This window comes from Trichomycterus rosablanca, chromosome 17 (genome assembly GCF_030014385.1).
Source record: "Trichomycterus rosablanca isolate fTriRos1 chromosome 17, fTriRos1.hap1, whole genome shotgun sequence".
NCBI classification, from domain to species: Eukaryota; Metazoa; Chordata; class Actinopteri; order Siluriformes; family Trichomycteridae; genus Trichomycterus; species Trichomycterus rosablanca.
This window is the reverse complement of record NC_086004.1, coordinates 2,019,379-2,035,561: the sequence shown is the minus strand read 5'-3', so window position 1 is coordinate 2,035,561 and position 16,183 is coordinate 2,019,379. Positions and strand designations below refer to the sequence as shown.

Sequence of the window (16,183 nt, the reverse complement as noted above, 5' to 3'; positions counted from 1 at the left end):
TTACATTACATTTACATCAGCATTACTTACTTCAGCATTTAGCAGATGCTTTTATCCAAAATGACTTACAATTATGACTGAATGCAGTTCAAGCAGTTGAGGATTAAGGGCCTTGATTAGGGGCCCGGAAGTGCAAACCTGGGGCTTGGTGGTGGGGCTTGAACCAGCAACCTTGATTGATTGCTAGTCCAGTAGATTAACATCTTCCAGGTTTAATGGTACTAATTCAGCTACAGCATTTAGCAGACGCTTTTATCCAAAGCGACTTACAGTACTGTGATAGTTTACTGTCTAAACAATTGAGGATTAAGAGCCTTGCTCAGGGGCCCAACAGTAGCAACCTGCCAGAGATGGGGGTTGAACCAGCGACTTTAATTGATTGCTAGTCCAGTAGCTTAACATCTTTCAGGTTTAATGGTACTAGATCATTTACATTACATTTACATCTTCAGCATTTAGACTTACAGTACTGTGACAAGATATTGTCTAAGCAGTCGAGGGTTAAGGGCCTTGCTCAGGGGCCCGACAGTGGCAACCTGGCAGTGGTGGGGCTTAAACCAGCAACCTTTCAATTACTAGTCCAGTACCTCAACTGTTAGGCTACAACAGTTCCATTATTGGACCAACAGACTGAACCTGGAACTCCTGGGTTAGACTAAACGCACAGCAATCCTGACCAGGATTTAGTGGTTAACAAATACAGTGTATCACAAAAGTGAGTACACCCCTCACATTTCTGCAAATATTTTATTATATCTTTTCATGGGACAACACTATAGAAATAAAACTTGGATATAACTTAGAGTAGTCAGTGTACAACTTGTATAGCAGTGTAGATTTACTGTCTTCTGAAAATAACTCAACACACAGCCATTAATATCTAAATGGCTGGCAACATAAGTGAGTACACCCCACAGTGAACATGTCCAAATTGTGCCCAAAGTGTCAATATTTTGTGTGACCACCATTATTATCCAGCACTGCCTTAACCCTCCTGGGCATGGAATTCACCAGAGCTGCACAGGTTGCTACTGGAATCCTCTTCCACTCCTCCATGATGACATCACGGAGCTGGTGGATGTTAGACACCTTGAACTCCTCCACCTTCCACTTGAGGATGCGCCACAGGTGCTCAATTGGGTTTAGTCCATCACCTTTACCTTCAGCTTCCTCAGCAAGGCAGTTGTCATCTTGGAGGTTGTGTTTGGGGTCGTTATCCTGTTGGAAAACTGCCATGAGGCCCAGTTTTCGAAGGGAGGGGGATCATGCTCTGTTTCAGAATGTCACAGTACATGTTGGAATTCATGTTTCCCTCAATGAACTGCAGCTCCCCAGTGCCAGCAACACTCATGCAGCCCAAGACCATGATGCTACCACCACCATGCTTGACTGTAGGCAAGATACAGTTGTCTTTGTACTTCTCACCAGGGCGCCGCCACACATGCTGGACACCATCTGAGCCAAACAAGTTTATCTTGGTCTCGTCAGACCACAGGGCATTCCAGTAATCCATGTTCTTGGACTGCTTGTCTTCAGCAAACTGTTTGCGGGCTTTCTTGTGCGTCAGCTTCCTTCTGGGATGACGACCATGCAGACCGAGTTGATGCAGTGTGCGGCGTATGGTCTGAGCACTGACAGGCTGACCTCCCACGTCTTCAACCTCTGCAGCAATGCTGGCAGCACTCATGTGTCTATTTTTTAAAGTCAACCTCTGGATATGACGCCGAACACGTGGACTCAACTTCTTTGGTCGACCCTGGCGAAGCCTGTTCCGAGTGGAACCTGTCCTGGAAAACCGCTGTATGACCTTGGCCACCATGCTGTAGCTCAGTTTCAGGGTGTTAGCAATCTTCTTATAGCCCAGGCCATCTTTGTGGAGAGCAACAATTCTATTTCTCACATCCTCAGAGAGTTCTTTGCCATGAGGTGCCATGTTGAATATCCAGTGGCCAGTATGAGAGAATTGTACCCAAAACACCAAATTTAACAGCCCTGCTCCCCATTTACACCTGGGACCTTGACACATGACACCAGGGAGAGACAACGACACATTTGGGCACAATTTGGACATGTTCACTGTGGGGTGTACTCACTTATGTTGCCAGCTATTTAGACATTAATGGCTGTGTGTTGAGTTATTTTCAGAAGACAGTAAATCTACACTGCTATACAAGCTGTACACTGACTACTCTAAGTTATATCCAAGTTTCATGTCTATAGTGTTGTCCCATGAAAAGATATAATGAAATATTTGCAGAAATGTGAGGGGTGTACTCTCTTTTGTGATACACTGTATATATAAATAAATAAATAATTTCTAGACGGAATAACTATTATAACCCAAAAAAAGATGGGTAAGACCTGCCAATATCCCTTTTAAGAGTGATTTAAGTTCCCCCTGGTTCCAGGTCGACGTCAGGCCTCCGTACATCCGTTCCAACAAGGCTCTGCAGGGTGAAACACTGGGCCAGAACTGGGACAGTTTTTTGGGAGTTTGCACTATCCAGAAGCCAGAAGGAGATCGCTTTCCTTCCTGAGTGCAGCTGTGATTCCTCGAGCGTAAATTACAGCGGCCAACAGCCGTGACTGCGGTTCCTTATTCACGGACTAATTAAAGATTCGTCCTCGAGTCATAAACACCGCCGCTCCCCGGACGGGTCGCTGTTATTACCGAGCTCTCAAATCTCCGCAGCCGTGCCAGACCGTGTGGGTGGGTGGACGATTCGGAGAGAAACGGCTAAAATGTCTCACGTGTCAGCACTCAAATACCAGAGGAACTCCACACCCAGTTTCTCCATGTGAGGAAACCTGATCGAATGTGACAGCCAATAAGACCAGATCATCAGTCACGATCAGATCTGTTTATTTATCTACAGCAAAACCGCTGGACTAAATCACAACATCAGCACCAATGTGGCCGATGTTCAAATCCGCGGTCAAGTGATTTACAAACAAATAAAATTACACATAAACAGTCAGAGGAATGCTGAGTGATCTCATATGAGCTCAAACTGACCGGACGTTTCCCAATAAATAAATAAAATAATTAAAAAATCCACCCAGCATGATGTATGACTTTAGATTTCTTTGCCCTGTAACAGACTGCCGCCTCATCAAGGATGCACGGCGTCAAGGTGGCACCAGACCCACACTGACCCTGACCAAGTCAAGTCACATTTATCTGTATAGTGCTTTTTACAATAGACATTGTCTCAAAGCAACTTTACAGAATCCAGGACCGACAGACCAAAAACCCCTGTTGAGCAAGCCGAGGGCGACAGTGACCTTAAGAGGAAGAAACCTTAAGAGGAACCAGACTTAGCAGGGACCCCCATGAGGATATTTACTGAGGCAGCTGATCAGGGAGGTATTAGGGAGCAGGGCGGGTCACTAGGTTTTCAGACCCTTTGACTTTATAGCTGGAATCTCATTCGTGTTATCAGCCGGTCGGGCGTCTGCACGGACATGATTGGCTAATGAAGGTCGTGGCAGAAAATGGATAAAAGAGCTGAAATATTTCAATGATCACATGACTAGTCTGATTCCTCTTACCTGCAGCAGCTGCAGCTCCACAGCTGGAAGCAAGGTGACCGCTGGAGCAGGTACACATGTTGGGCCTGGAGCAGAACCCATCGCCGCACGTGTTCCTACAGATGGCTGAGAGAACAAGACACAGGAAGCAGAAAGAAGTGAGGAGAAGACAGGTATGATCAGGTATCAGTTCAATCACGGCGAACCGTCCGTGTCGTCACATTCGGACTCAGATCCGGTTCAGCTAAAGGCCGGGCGGAGTTTATCGGCCCCCGTCAGGCGCCTCGGTGGGTGTTCGCCGCTTCCTTTCCTTCGTATGGATCCCGTAACACGTCACCCGGCACTTATAAAAACACAAACTTCCTGCAGGACGTCAGATGTGAGTCATGAGACGAGGTAAAGTTACTCACGCACGATACACTGGTTCCCCCCGGGGAGCGTCTTCCACCCCGGACAGCAGTAGGACTGGAACCGGGAACCACACACGTTAGGTCTGAAAAATAAATCATATACAGCGATTAACAACAAGCCATAAACACGTACACTATATAAACTATACAAACACTATATAAACACGTACACTATATAAACAAATGTATTGGGACGCCCCTTCTAATTTGTTATGGTGTGATAAATCTGTTATATAAAGGAATTGATATGCTTTCAATGCTGCAGCAACAGTTTAAGGAAGGTCCTTTCCTGTTCCAGCATGTGCACAAAGTGAGATCTATAAGGACATTAAGAAAAGCTCAATTTAAAAAACAGCTCTGGAATGAATCGGAACATCAAGATATACGATGTAAAAAACCTTGTTTGTCAGAACGTAAACATGAAAAATATGCAGTTTTTTAATCTAAACTTTGGGAGACACAAATGTTTACTATGCTCCCTCAGAGCTGTGTTTGGAGCAGTTCCAGCCACTTAAAGTCGTCGATACGAAGAACGAGGCCGCGCGGGACTAAACACTACGGCCACTTAGCCTGAGAGGAAGACGGCCGCACCGTTCTCAGAAGAGAATCTGTTTAACACGAACCACCGACCACCTGAAGCGGAGGGATCCGGCTTCCCTCCCGCCGCGTGACGACATCGGACCCGAGCACGACTGCGTTTTCTCCGTGGTGTTTATTGTGGCGTAATTCACGCTTGATCTACGTTACAGAAACAGTCCCGAGGTTTACTGTGAAATCCGACCTGGGCCTGGTGAAACCGCGTCCTGTCGGCGTCTGGATGCGCCCGGTGGGTCCGAACGAGCCATGGGGAACATCATTCTGTCCACACGCACGCGTATAAATAAACGTACGCTGATCTGGAGACATGGAGATGTTTACCTAGGTGAGTCATGTGGAAGTCTGTTACTAACTGTTTATGTTCGAGCGCGACATGCTAACAAAAGCCATGAGAGGAATTAATACGGGGTTTAGTGTTTCGTAACGGTTGAGAAAATGCTAAAACAGCCTAGCAAGATAATTTAGGCTATTATCGCCCTACTGCCAACACAGGAGGATGGAGACTGTTATATTTGCAACCATATTAACACCCAAGGTTTTGGAACAGGGTGTCCAACAGGCTTATGATCAGGTGTCCACATACCTCGGGCGTCCACTACTCTGTCACGAGTAGACGTGAGTTGGCATTTTAAACTCACCGAGTACCGAGTCTATATTTACATCATTATATTCTGTGCAATTTTGGTAATTCTACTCAATTCTCCCATAATTACCCATGATTCCATTGGGCCAAAGGTAGAACACCCCATACAGGTCACCAGTCCATCACAGGGCACACAAACACACACACACACACACATTCATTATAAGGGCATTTAGTAGCTCTAGTTTAGGAGTCGTGGTGTGGTTAAGGTACTGGACTAGTAATAAGAAGGTCGCTGGTTTAAGCCCCACCACTGCCAAATTGTGACTGTTGGGCCCTTGAGCAAAACCCTTAACCCTCAATTGCTTAGACTGTGCATTCTGTACATACTGTCACATTACTGTAAGGCTCTTCAAAAAAATGCATCTGCTAAATGCAAAAAATGTAAGTATTCTAACATGCTCACCCAGCAAAGCAGCGTCTGCAATCACAAGAGGTGCTATCAGCCTGGTCGGGAGCCCAACTAATGGAGGGGAGGTTGGATAAGCCTGGACAGGGCATGGCACGACTCTCAACCGCTATTTGACTGCTGGCAGGTGCTGGTTTCAGAAGTTTTGGACTGGTCTGCAGCCCTCTTCGACCAGCAGGGGGTGGACGAGGAGGTGAAGAAGGAGCAGAGGAATTAAAAGAGAAAAAAATCTGAGAACTAAAGAGAGAGGAAACGGCCGACGGAGCGCTTTAAAGGAGGTAAATGATAAACGAGATAAGAACCAGAGGCCAGACGGAGGAACCAGAGAGATGGTGGGAAAGTGCTACGAATTAACATCGAGTATGTGCACGAGACTGAAAACAAAGCAAGGGTAACGAGACCAGACACTGATGGAGCGCCAGACATCAGGGTCGCATTTCCCAGCCAAACACACCGAGAACGAGGGAAACGCTCCAGTACAGATCAAATCTGGACATCAGTCCCGGCGGACGTTCCTAAACACTGTGCTCATGGTTTTGGCTTCAAATGTACGAGTCTGTTGGGATATCAAAGACCTATATCAATTCGTTGGGCCAAGATTTATAGAAACTGAAACTGTGCACATACTTTTTCAACAACCTTGGGTCTTGAGGTGTTTTATAGACATAAAAAAAAAGATTGGAAGCCTTGAACCAAATCAACCAGCTTCTACCTCAGAAATGTGTTTGTTCTCCAATAAAGCATTTAATCATTTCATTTTTTATTTTTATCAACCGCTTTATCCTTGTTAGGGCCTCTAGTCTTTTGTTAGACACCTCATAGCCTCACAAGGGCAGTTGTAGCCTAGTGGTTAAGGTACTGGACTGCCAGGTTGCCACTGTTGGTTCCTTAAACAAGGTCTTCAACTCTCAATTGTTCAGACAGTATACTGTCACAGTACTGTAAGTAGCTTTGGATAAAGGCGTCTGCTAAATGCTGAAAATGTAAATGTAAACCACAGGGCAGTGGTAGCCTAGCAGTTAAGGTACTGGACTAGTAATCAGAAGCTTGCCAGTTGAAGCCCCACCACTACAAGGTGGCCACTGTTGGACCTTTGAGTAAGGTCCTTAAACCCTCAGTTGCCTGCTGTCACAACTGTATGTTTATAAAAGCGTATGTTAAGTGCTGTAAACATAATGGCAAATATAAAAGAGTATTATTGGGGCAGTGGTAGCTCCATGGTTAAGGTACTGAACTAGAAATCAGAAGGTCACCAGTTCAAGCCCCACCTCTACCAGGATTTACATTTTTCGGCATTTAGCAGACACATTTATCCAAAGTGACTTACAGTACTGTGACAGTATACCATCTAAGCAATTGATGGTTAAAAGCCTTGCTCATGGGCACAACAGTGACAACCTGGTAGAGGTGGGGCTTGAACCAGCGACCTTTGGATTACTAGTCCAGTACCTTAACCATAAGGCTACAACTGCCCTCAGGATGCCACTGTTGGACCCCTGAGCAAGACCCTTAATTGCTCAAAATGTATTCAGTCACTCTGGATAAAAGCGTCCGCTAAATGTCGAAAATGTAAATGTCATAGCCGATCATGTCTGTGTAGAAGTTGCTGAGATTTGAACCCAGATCCCAGAGTTGCACAAAATACCATTTAATCGCCAGTATTTATTCAAGTATAATTTAAATAGTAGTATAAGTAATTACTTGTACACTTTGTGGTTTACATTATATAATTGTATATTTATTGTTCTTTATGTTCTATTGTTTTTGCCTGTGGCCTTGTGAGCCGTACTGTAGCATAGATCTAAAACCTCAACCAATCACGTGCTGCGTTTTACTGGCCTACGTGACCGGATGACACTCTTGTTAATGAAATCTGTAACCAGACCCTGATGTCGACATTTTTACAGCTGGACCCCGATGGATCTTTCAATATAACGGCGCAGCAGTAAAGCGACGCAGCCGCGGGGGCCGTCGTGTGTTCTACTGTTACACAACCCGGCCGACAGCTCGGTCACGCTAAAGGAATGTAAGCGGATTTATGGGACTGGAGCGACCCTATGATGTCTGGGGATGATAGCACTTATTGCCTAGATTATAGAGGACTGTTCTGATAAACACCAGGATGAACATCAGGATCGGGGCTCCAAAATTACAAGACTGAAACATCATTGAGCTTTAATAGAAGGTCCTGAGCACGGACTGAGAACATGATCCTCATCTTCTTTATTTTTGTCACCCAAATGAAGAACTTGTGGCCACACTCACCACTAACACCACCCCTCACCCCTGAGTGACGAGAGCAAAACTGTCACCACTTCTTTTTCTCTGCCAGGGGCGTGGTCTCACAGAGCACAGTATTGTGCTGTCATAGGTGATCAGGTCGTACTACAGTACTTTAACCGTTGTCCCTTCTCCTACAGACACACAACTGATCATGTGATAGCAGAGCTGAGATTCAAACTCAAGACCTCGAGATCTCAGTGCTGGCGGGTTAGCAAATTTGACTACTGTTCCACCATAAACCATTCTGGACTTGGTATGGATGGTATGGATATTAATTAAACAACTGGCTCGTTATCTGACATAGAAGTTGCTGTTTGATTTAATACACAGAAAATGCTGATTGGTTACTTATCCTCACCCTGACCCTCCAACCCAAACAGAAAGAATTCTACGTATGACGTTACCATGAACTATGGAAATATTATGAATACTATGAATAAAAAACCCAAATGGAAGCTGTATGGAGTCTGTATGTCATGTGGATCTGTGTGGAATGATTTGGATATTTTGCATCATGTTTATTTATAAAGGTTGAACAGAGTCTCTATTTTTTGATTGGCATTTTTAGTTAGCCTGTGTAAATAAAATCTACACTCAGTATAATACACTAGTCTTACTAAACTAAACATTACTGCCATGTTTGCTGCAATATGCTGCTTTTTTTATGCATTTTCTCCATTTTCTTTAATGCATTTAATGCAATTTTTGCGCGTCCAATTATGCTTCCTCTCTACTGGTGATGACCCTTGATTGAGGAGAGCGAACTGACACACGCCCCCTCCGACACGTGCGCAGTAGCCGACTGCATCTTGTCACCTGCACGAGGCGAGTTCATATGAGGATCAGCTTTGTGTACGGAGAGCCACACCCTGATCAGCATTATTCCTCATCAGCCAGCAGAGGTCGTAATTGCATCAGATATGAGGAGTCCCTATCCGGCTTTTCCCTCCCTGTATGAAAAACAAGCCAATCGTTGTTCATGTAACCGCCCAGCCCAGCCGGACGGCAGAGCTGAGATTGGAACCGGCGAATTTGAAATGTCAGCTCTGGTGTGCTAGCGTGTTTTACCACTGCGCCACCTGAGCGGTTTAATATGCTGCTTTTTGATGAATGTATAAGTATAAAGACAGAAAGCTCAAAGATGTGTTTCATATTTTGATAAGATGCTATAAGCTTGTAGGGTAATGCCAGCCAGGCTGGTACTACTATATATAAGCTTTGTTATGTAAACATACTGATAGGAATTTTCCTGGGTCCTGTTAGTATTTACATCTAATCGTCACCTTTGGTGTTTGACCTCACGTGTCTGTAGAACTTCAGATACAAACATAGTTGTTTGACATGTTTAAGAGCTGAAACCGTACCAGGTACAGAAGTGCAGGAGGTCACAACCAAACATGACGAGAAATGATGGATCAGCCATAACATTAAAACCACCTCCATGTTTCTACACTCACTGTCCATTTTATCAGCTCCACTGATCATATAGAAGCACTTTGTAGTTCTACAATTACTGACTGTAGTCCATCTGTTTCTCTACATGCTTTGTTAGCCTGCTTTCATGCTGTTCTTCAATAGTCAGGACCCCCACAGGACCACCACAGAGCAGGTATTATTTAGGTGGTGGATCATTCTCAGCACTGCAGTGACACTGACATGGTGGTGGTGTGTTAGTGTGTGTTGTGCTGGTATGAGTGGATCAAATATCGTGTCCACTCACTGTCCACTCTATTAGACAGTCCTACGTACTTGGTCCACCCTGTAGATGTAAAGTCAGAGACGGTCGCTCATCTATTGCTGCTGTTTGAGTCGGTCATCTTCTAGATCTTCATCAGTGGTCACAGGACGCTGCCCACGGGGCGCTGTTGGCTAGATATATTTGGTTGGTGGACTATTCTCAGTCCAGCAGTGACAGTGATGTGTTTAAAAACTCCAGCAACGCTGCTGTGTCTGATCCACTCATACCAGCACAACACACACTAACACACCACCACCATGTCAGTGTCACTGCAGTACTGAGAATGACCCACCACCTAAATAATACCTGCTCTGTGGTGGTCCTGTGGGGTTCCTGACCACTGAAGAACAGGGTGAAAGGGGGCTAACAAAGCATGCAGAGAAACAGATGGACTACAGTCAGTAATTGTAGAACTACAAAGTGCTTTTATTTGGTAAGTGGAGCTGATAAAGTGGACAGTGAGTTTTAATGTTGGCTGATCTGTGTATACTGTCACTGTACTGAATGGAACTGACCCTGATTCGAGGAAACCCTTCAAATCCTCTGTTTCATAGAAGGTCAAGGGTTAACTTGCTGGCATCTAAACCTGTACTATAGGTGCATATTTCCAAAACAGACAATTCACAGACGGTTCTCGTTCTCCTCATGGCCAAGAAGCTGTGACCTGGATGACCTGCGATGACCCCGCTGTCTAGACGAGACTTAAGCCCTGGATACACAGACCTGGAGGAATCTGTTCATCTCGCTCAAGATCTAAAGATCCAAATCAGCTCCTGCATTTACTGTCAAGCTGCCTGGGGTTATTTTACTGAAGCTGGGGCACAAATCCCACAGGTTTTGTACACCATCCTAATGTAGCTATGAAATACACACGGTCTGTAAGCAATGTCAACATACGTAAGTATGTTATGAGACGTAATGCATGTTGCGTGCATAGCTCTACAAAATTCCACACAAATTCTACAGTATTTACACAGATATTTGTTTAAAACAAGCCACATGACTCACAACATTTGTTCTTCATAATGGAACTCAATCCATCTAAGGGGAATCATAAGCAAACGAGAAACATTCAAACACTAAATCTCCCAAAAATCCACATCAGGCTCTTCTCAAACCATCTCGAGCGTCTGTAGAAACCCGACGTCTTCTTGGCCATGACCAGACCGACTGAAAATTACTCTCAGCTTTCAGAAACGTTCTCAAAGCCAGCAAACAGTCAACCGGGTCTCAACGAAGCCCATCCAGACCCGGCCAACCTTCTGCTCCTCTTCAGAGATTCTTTTATAAAAAAATTTCTGGGACATCAAACACAGCCTGGCGTTGGTCTCGTGCCACACATTCTTAAAAATTACAGTCAAACGGCAAACCGAGCAGCCCAGTCAGCACAATTCTCATTCCATTCCATCTCAGATACCTTCCTGTCCATAACAATAAATAAACTTTGTAAAGATTTGTGTTTGGAATTTGCAGCCCTCTCAGTATTTATCAGTTTTAGCTCAGGTGGGAAAATATGTCGTATCTATACCCCAACACATATACCAATCAGCCATAACATTAAAACCACCTCCTTGTTTCTACACTCACTGTCCATTTTATCAGCTCCACTTACCATATACAGTAGAAGCACTTTGTAGTTCTACAATTACTGACTGTAGTCCATCTGTTTCTCACCCTGTTCTTCAATGGCCAACTAGGTAGGAGTGTCTAATAGAGTGGACAGTGATTGGACACGGTATTTAAAAACTCCAGCAGCGCTGCTGTGTCTGATCCACTCATACCAGCACAACACACACTAACACACCACCACAATGTCAGTGTCACTGCAGTGCTGAGAATGATCCACCACCTAAATAATACCTGCTCTGTGGTGGTCCTGACCATTAAAGAACAGGGTGAAAGGGGCTAACAAAGCATGTAGAGAAACAGATGGACTACAGTCAGTAATTGTAGAACTACAAAGTGCTTCTATATGGTAAGTGGAGCTGATAAAATGGACAGTGAGTGTAGAAACATGGAGGTGGTTTTAATGCTATGGCTGAACAGTGTATATATGGGCACTAACGCACCTGGCTTTTGGATACTTATTAGCCACCAGTCTGGACGGCACTTTTGTCTTTTGTTTGGAGAACTGGACTCATGTGACCACAGCACACAATTCCACTTTCTTTTGGCCGATCCCAGATTCCCAACCCATGGACCCGCCTGCCTGTGTTGTGGGGTCAAGAAAAAAACCTATTTGTCACAGTTCAACCCTGTGGTGCACCCCATAACCACAAAATTGTACTCAAGCCACTTTAAGTGAATTTGATTGTGAAATTCTGCTGACGGAAAGATTGGGGCTTATTCAGCACCAGCCAAGAGCAACAAACTGGGGTATTTAAGTGTAATTTATCCCCAGCCGTGGGAATTGTTGCTGTAGATAAGAATAATCTCTCCCTTTATGTGCTTTTTTTGTGTTTTCTAACTCATGCCACACTGAAGCGATTAGCAGATCGTGCGTGAACTGGATGCTCGGGTGGCGCAGCGGTCAAACAATCTCAAGATCCCAAGCGGGTCGAAAGCTACGTTCAATTCCTCATCGCTGGCTGGTCGGGGCACGTTCGCAAGTGGTGGGTGATTAATAAAATGCACAGCGTGACTCTCTGTTCATAATTCGGCTCATATTAAGCTGTGCTGATTGGGAGAAAAGGGGCAGAAAGCTCCGATCTTTGGATTAGGCGGAAGGTTTTCATGTCCAGAAATAAAAATCAAGCCTAAACATTCGGAACATAAGATCCAGGACTGTTTATTTATTTAAGCTTGACTCACATTTGAAGAAAATCGTTCCTTTGTGAGCACAGCACGGTCCTGTATAATGTAATTACGGGTAATTCGGGGTAACTGTGACGTCGATCTGTGTACCAGACCTCTGGCTCTTTCTCACCTGCACCCCGAAAAACAAACGCCCTTTGTAGCAGCCCCCCAGACTCAGGGGTAGACCTCATTTCCCATGGCAGTTTGTGGGGAAGTCATAAGCGAGGACAGATGAGCGGCTGATTGGCATAACCGGCGTCGACATTTAAGACCACAAGGAACAAAACATCTCTTGTTCTTCAAAAAATTCATCAGCGTTCTTGGACCTTTTATAGCAAATAGGTCTGGAAAGCTGCTCTCAGCACCAGTCGCCTCAGGATGATCCCTAATGTATTGACCACGGCTTTTAAAATAAACCACCCATGTTCGTAACGACGTTTACTCGAGCCGGCCAAGAACGTGTCTACAGCATCGAAACCATCCCCGAGCACAATCACGATCTAATAAATGAACTTTAAATTAGATTTATAGCCAAGACCAGCATTTCTATCAGCCAGACGTTCAGTCTATAAGTGCTGCGTGAGGTAATGCGGTCTGTATACGGCCGAAAGTACCTGAACGTGAGCTTGTTAAACAACCTATTTGAACCAGAGATGTTCACAAGTCACAAAATACGAGTCCGAGTCAAGTCACGAGTCTTTAGACTAGAGTCCAAGTCAAGTCACAAGACAATATAATTACTTTATTTACTTTCCTCCTCATTGTGTAAATGAAGGTAATTTCTGTAACAAGAAGGTTCCAGTTAAAAGCTTCAACTGATACGTTTTGTTTTCATTGCAGAACAAAAGCGCTCGATAAATCACGGCACAGCGGCCAAAATCCCAAACACAGCATAAACAAATCATAACCGCTGCTTACCTGAGCTTCTGTTCTTCCAGATGCTATTACATTTATAAGCGTGCGTCCCATTAGGAATAGAATCCGTTATTTTGTAAATGTGCTTATAATTAAAAACCTCCAAACTTTTCCCGGTCGTGAAGTAAAACAGGAAGTCGTTAGAAAGCCGATCGAGCGTTTCATTACCACGTCATCTGTGTGACGCAAACTGAATAAATGCAAATAACAGCATTTCTTACTAACAATTACAATCAGAAGCTCTGATTGGTTCAGAAAGCGCTCTTTCAACCATTAGCACCGATTCTGTAGGAGCGTTCCATTCACCCCGGTTGTTCCTGTGACGTGCACTACATAGGGTATTCCTCCATTTTAAGTGAGATTCCAGTCCAAAGGAGGGAGTAGGGAGCGACGCTTCATCACTACACCGGAAGCTGGCGGGAACATTTACCCACTGCGTGTGTTGTGGGTTAAGACGGCTGGAGCATTATTATTATTACAGAGCAGAATATTTATAATAATAATTATATATATATATATATATATATATATATAAATGTCACACGTAACTAATGTTAACACATGCGGACGCTAGCGACTCTTGTTGTTTACGAGTCATTTTTTTTGTGAGTCATGAGTCGAGTCAGAGTCATTTGAAACGAGTCCGAGTCCCCATCTCTCATTTGAACAACAAATGGTACTGAGACAGAGCAGCTATTCTGAGAGGCTTCTCACAAGACTTTGAAGTGTGTCTGTGTATGGGAATTTGTGCCCATTTAGAGAATAAAAATAAAAGATAATAAAAGGAAACTTTGTCACTATTTGTCTTCAAATCGTATCGTGAATCGCATCGTGGGTAGAGTGTATCGTTACATCCCTAGTCCCTAGGCTACCATCTTTCCACTGAAAGTGAAACGAATGTCTAAAATTCATTATCAGTATCAGATCAGAATCAGTATTAGCCTTGGTACTGGTTTCACGTTGGGATTACAACGACAACACCATGCTAGCTAAACCATTAGCCTGTGTGTATGTGTGGCTGCCCTGCAGTGGACTGGCACCCCGTCCAGGGTGTTACTGTGTGCCTTGCGCCCATTGAAAAGCTGGGATAGGCTCCAGCCCTCCGGCCCTGATTGCATAATCGGTAAAGAAGTGAGTGAGTGAGTGATCATTACAGGTCATAAACTCTGGTAGGATTGAAGAGCAGAACACACGCATGGCGTTGACTTTGCTGCTAGCAACAACCTGAACGTAGAAGTGGGTGATGTTATAACTGCATAACTAACTACATAAATTATGATATTTCTGCAATGCTGACCAAACGTGACATTATTTTCATGCATTAGCGTTTTTAAAAGCTTTTCGGGTCTCACGCTACTCCTAACAATCAAACATGAGGAAGCCTCTTACCCCCTGAGGGGATCCTGTCCTCTTCTGCGCACCCTCTGCTGGATCTCCCCCTCCGGCTTTCCATTAAAGAGGTTGGCCTGCAGACCTCCGTCTCCCTGAGCCTGCATCGTCTGCAGCGACGCCCAACACACGGCGGCCCATCCCAGCACCACCCTGGCTACAGTCCAAGTCCCCATCAGACCTCGCCTGGCTGCTCCTCAATTCCGGTCCTCGCTCTCTCTGATCTTTCGGTCGCCTCCGATCTCCAGTCGTCCCGTCCGGGTCCACTCCAGGGTGATAGCTGAGGGTCGGACGGAAAACAGGAAGAAGTGTGATTACTTTGTTCTCTCCTGATAGTGAGTCGCGACTGTGATTTTCCTCCCCGGGACGTCTCCCAGCTCCAGCTCAAGAGATTAGAAACACTTTGAGTGTAATGATGAATAGTTTTACGTTTACAAAATTTAGCAGATCCTTTTATTCAAATACAATTGTGGGTGAGGGTTGGGGCCATGCTCAAGGGCCCAACAGTGGCAAATTTACTACTCCAATACCTCCAATACTACAGAATTAAAGACTGCTTGTCTAGACCAGCGTTTCCCAACGTTTTTTGCACTACGGACCGGTTTCATATAAGACATAATTTCAAGGACTTTTTCGCTGTAACGAGAAGCTGCTCCCACCTAGGGGTGACAATAAGACAATAACACCCGAAATAGAAGCAGTGATCTCTAATTATTTATTCTTTCTGTGCGGCCCAGTGATAAATAGCCCGCGGACCGATACCGGTTGGGGACCACTGGTCTAGACAACAAATCTAATTGCCCTAGTTTGGCGGTTCTCAACCTTTTTTGCCTCCTTTTTTGTTCAAAAAACAGTTCTCTGCCCCCCTTATAATATTATTCTTATTCTTTCAGCAATGATGACAAAAGGTAAAGTCGTCTTGCTCATGGGAAATTCAATGAATCCTTAATGAAGGTATTAATCTTGGTATTTTTATTATTTTGGTTGATGTGGTGCTCATTAATAGTGCCCATTTGTTGACCTTTGCACTTTTGAGGTGGACAAATCAAATATTTTCCCATTCTTAAAGACTCAACGTAGACTACAAGTAGTTTAAAGGAGATGTAAATGACAACACATCTCCCATACGCTGACAGCCTGTTGATTTTCCCGTCCAATCGTGTGATTATTTTTACTCTTCTCAATAAAATGCAACAGGACCCCACTCTGGGCTTATTGAGGCTTTTTTGTGGTTTGAGAACCACTGCCCTATTTGTCTGGAGTTCTGCGTTTGTCTGATTCGTCTGCATGTTAAATTCATTCGGTCCAAATAAAACAAACGGCGCATTAATGGAGTTTCCAACAATGTGAGCCTTTTATTTTTAGCATGGAAACCAGTCCTACTGTAAATCTATACGTTAATCATCCCGGAGCTGATTTTTATATCATGTAATAACCAATTATGCCCGCTTTAATGCTGGCCAGCTTTCATA

The 16,183-nt window shown here is 44.4% G+C and overlaps 1 protein-coding gene across 1 annotated transcript in view; it reads right to left on the bottom strand.

Moving 5' to 3' along the window:
- The window catches only part of fbn2b (fibrillin 2b), an 87,460-nt gene extending 72,486 nt beyond the window's left edge, over nucleotides 1–14,974 (bottom strand). Inside the window, exons 1-3 of the mRNA XM_063012479.1 lie at nucleotides 14,712–14,974; nucleotides 3,942–4,024; nucleotides 3,553–3,657 (exon numbers count right to left, since the gene is read on the bottom strand). Coding sequence (XP_062868549.1) covers nucleotides 3,553–3,657; nucleotides 3,942–4,024; nucleotides 14,712–14,887 — 364 coding nt within the window. The 5' untranslated portion in view covers nucleotides 14,888–14,974. The remainder of the gene's footprint in view (nucleotides 1–3,552; nucleotides 3,658–3,941; nucleotides 4,025–14,711) is intronic.
- Nucleotides 14,975–16,183: the final 1,209 nt, after the last annotated feature.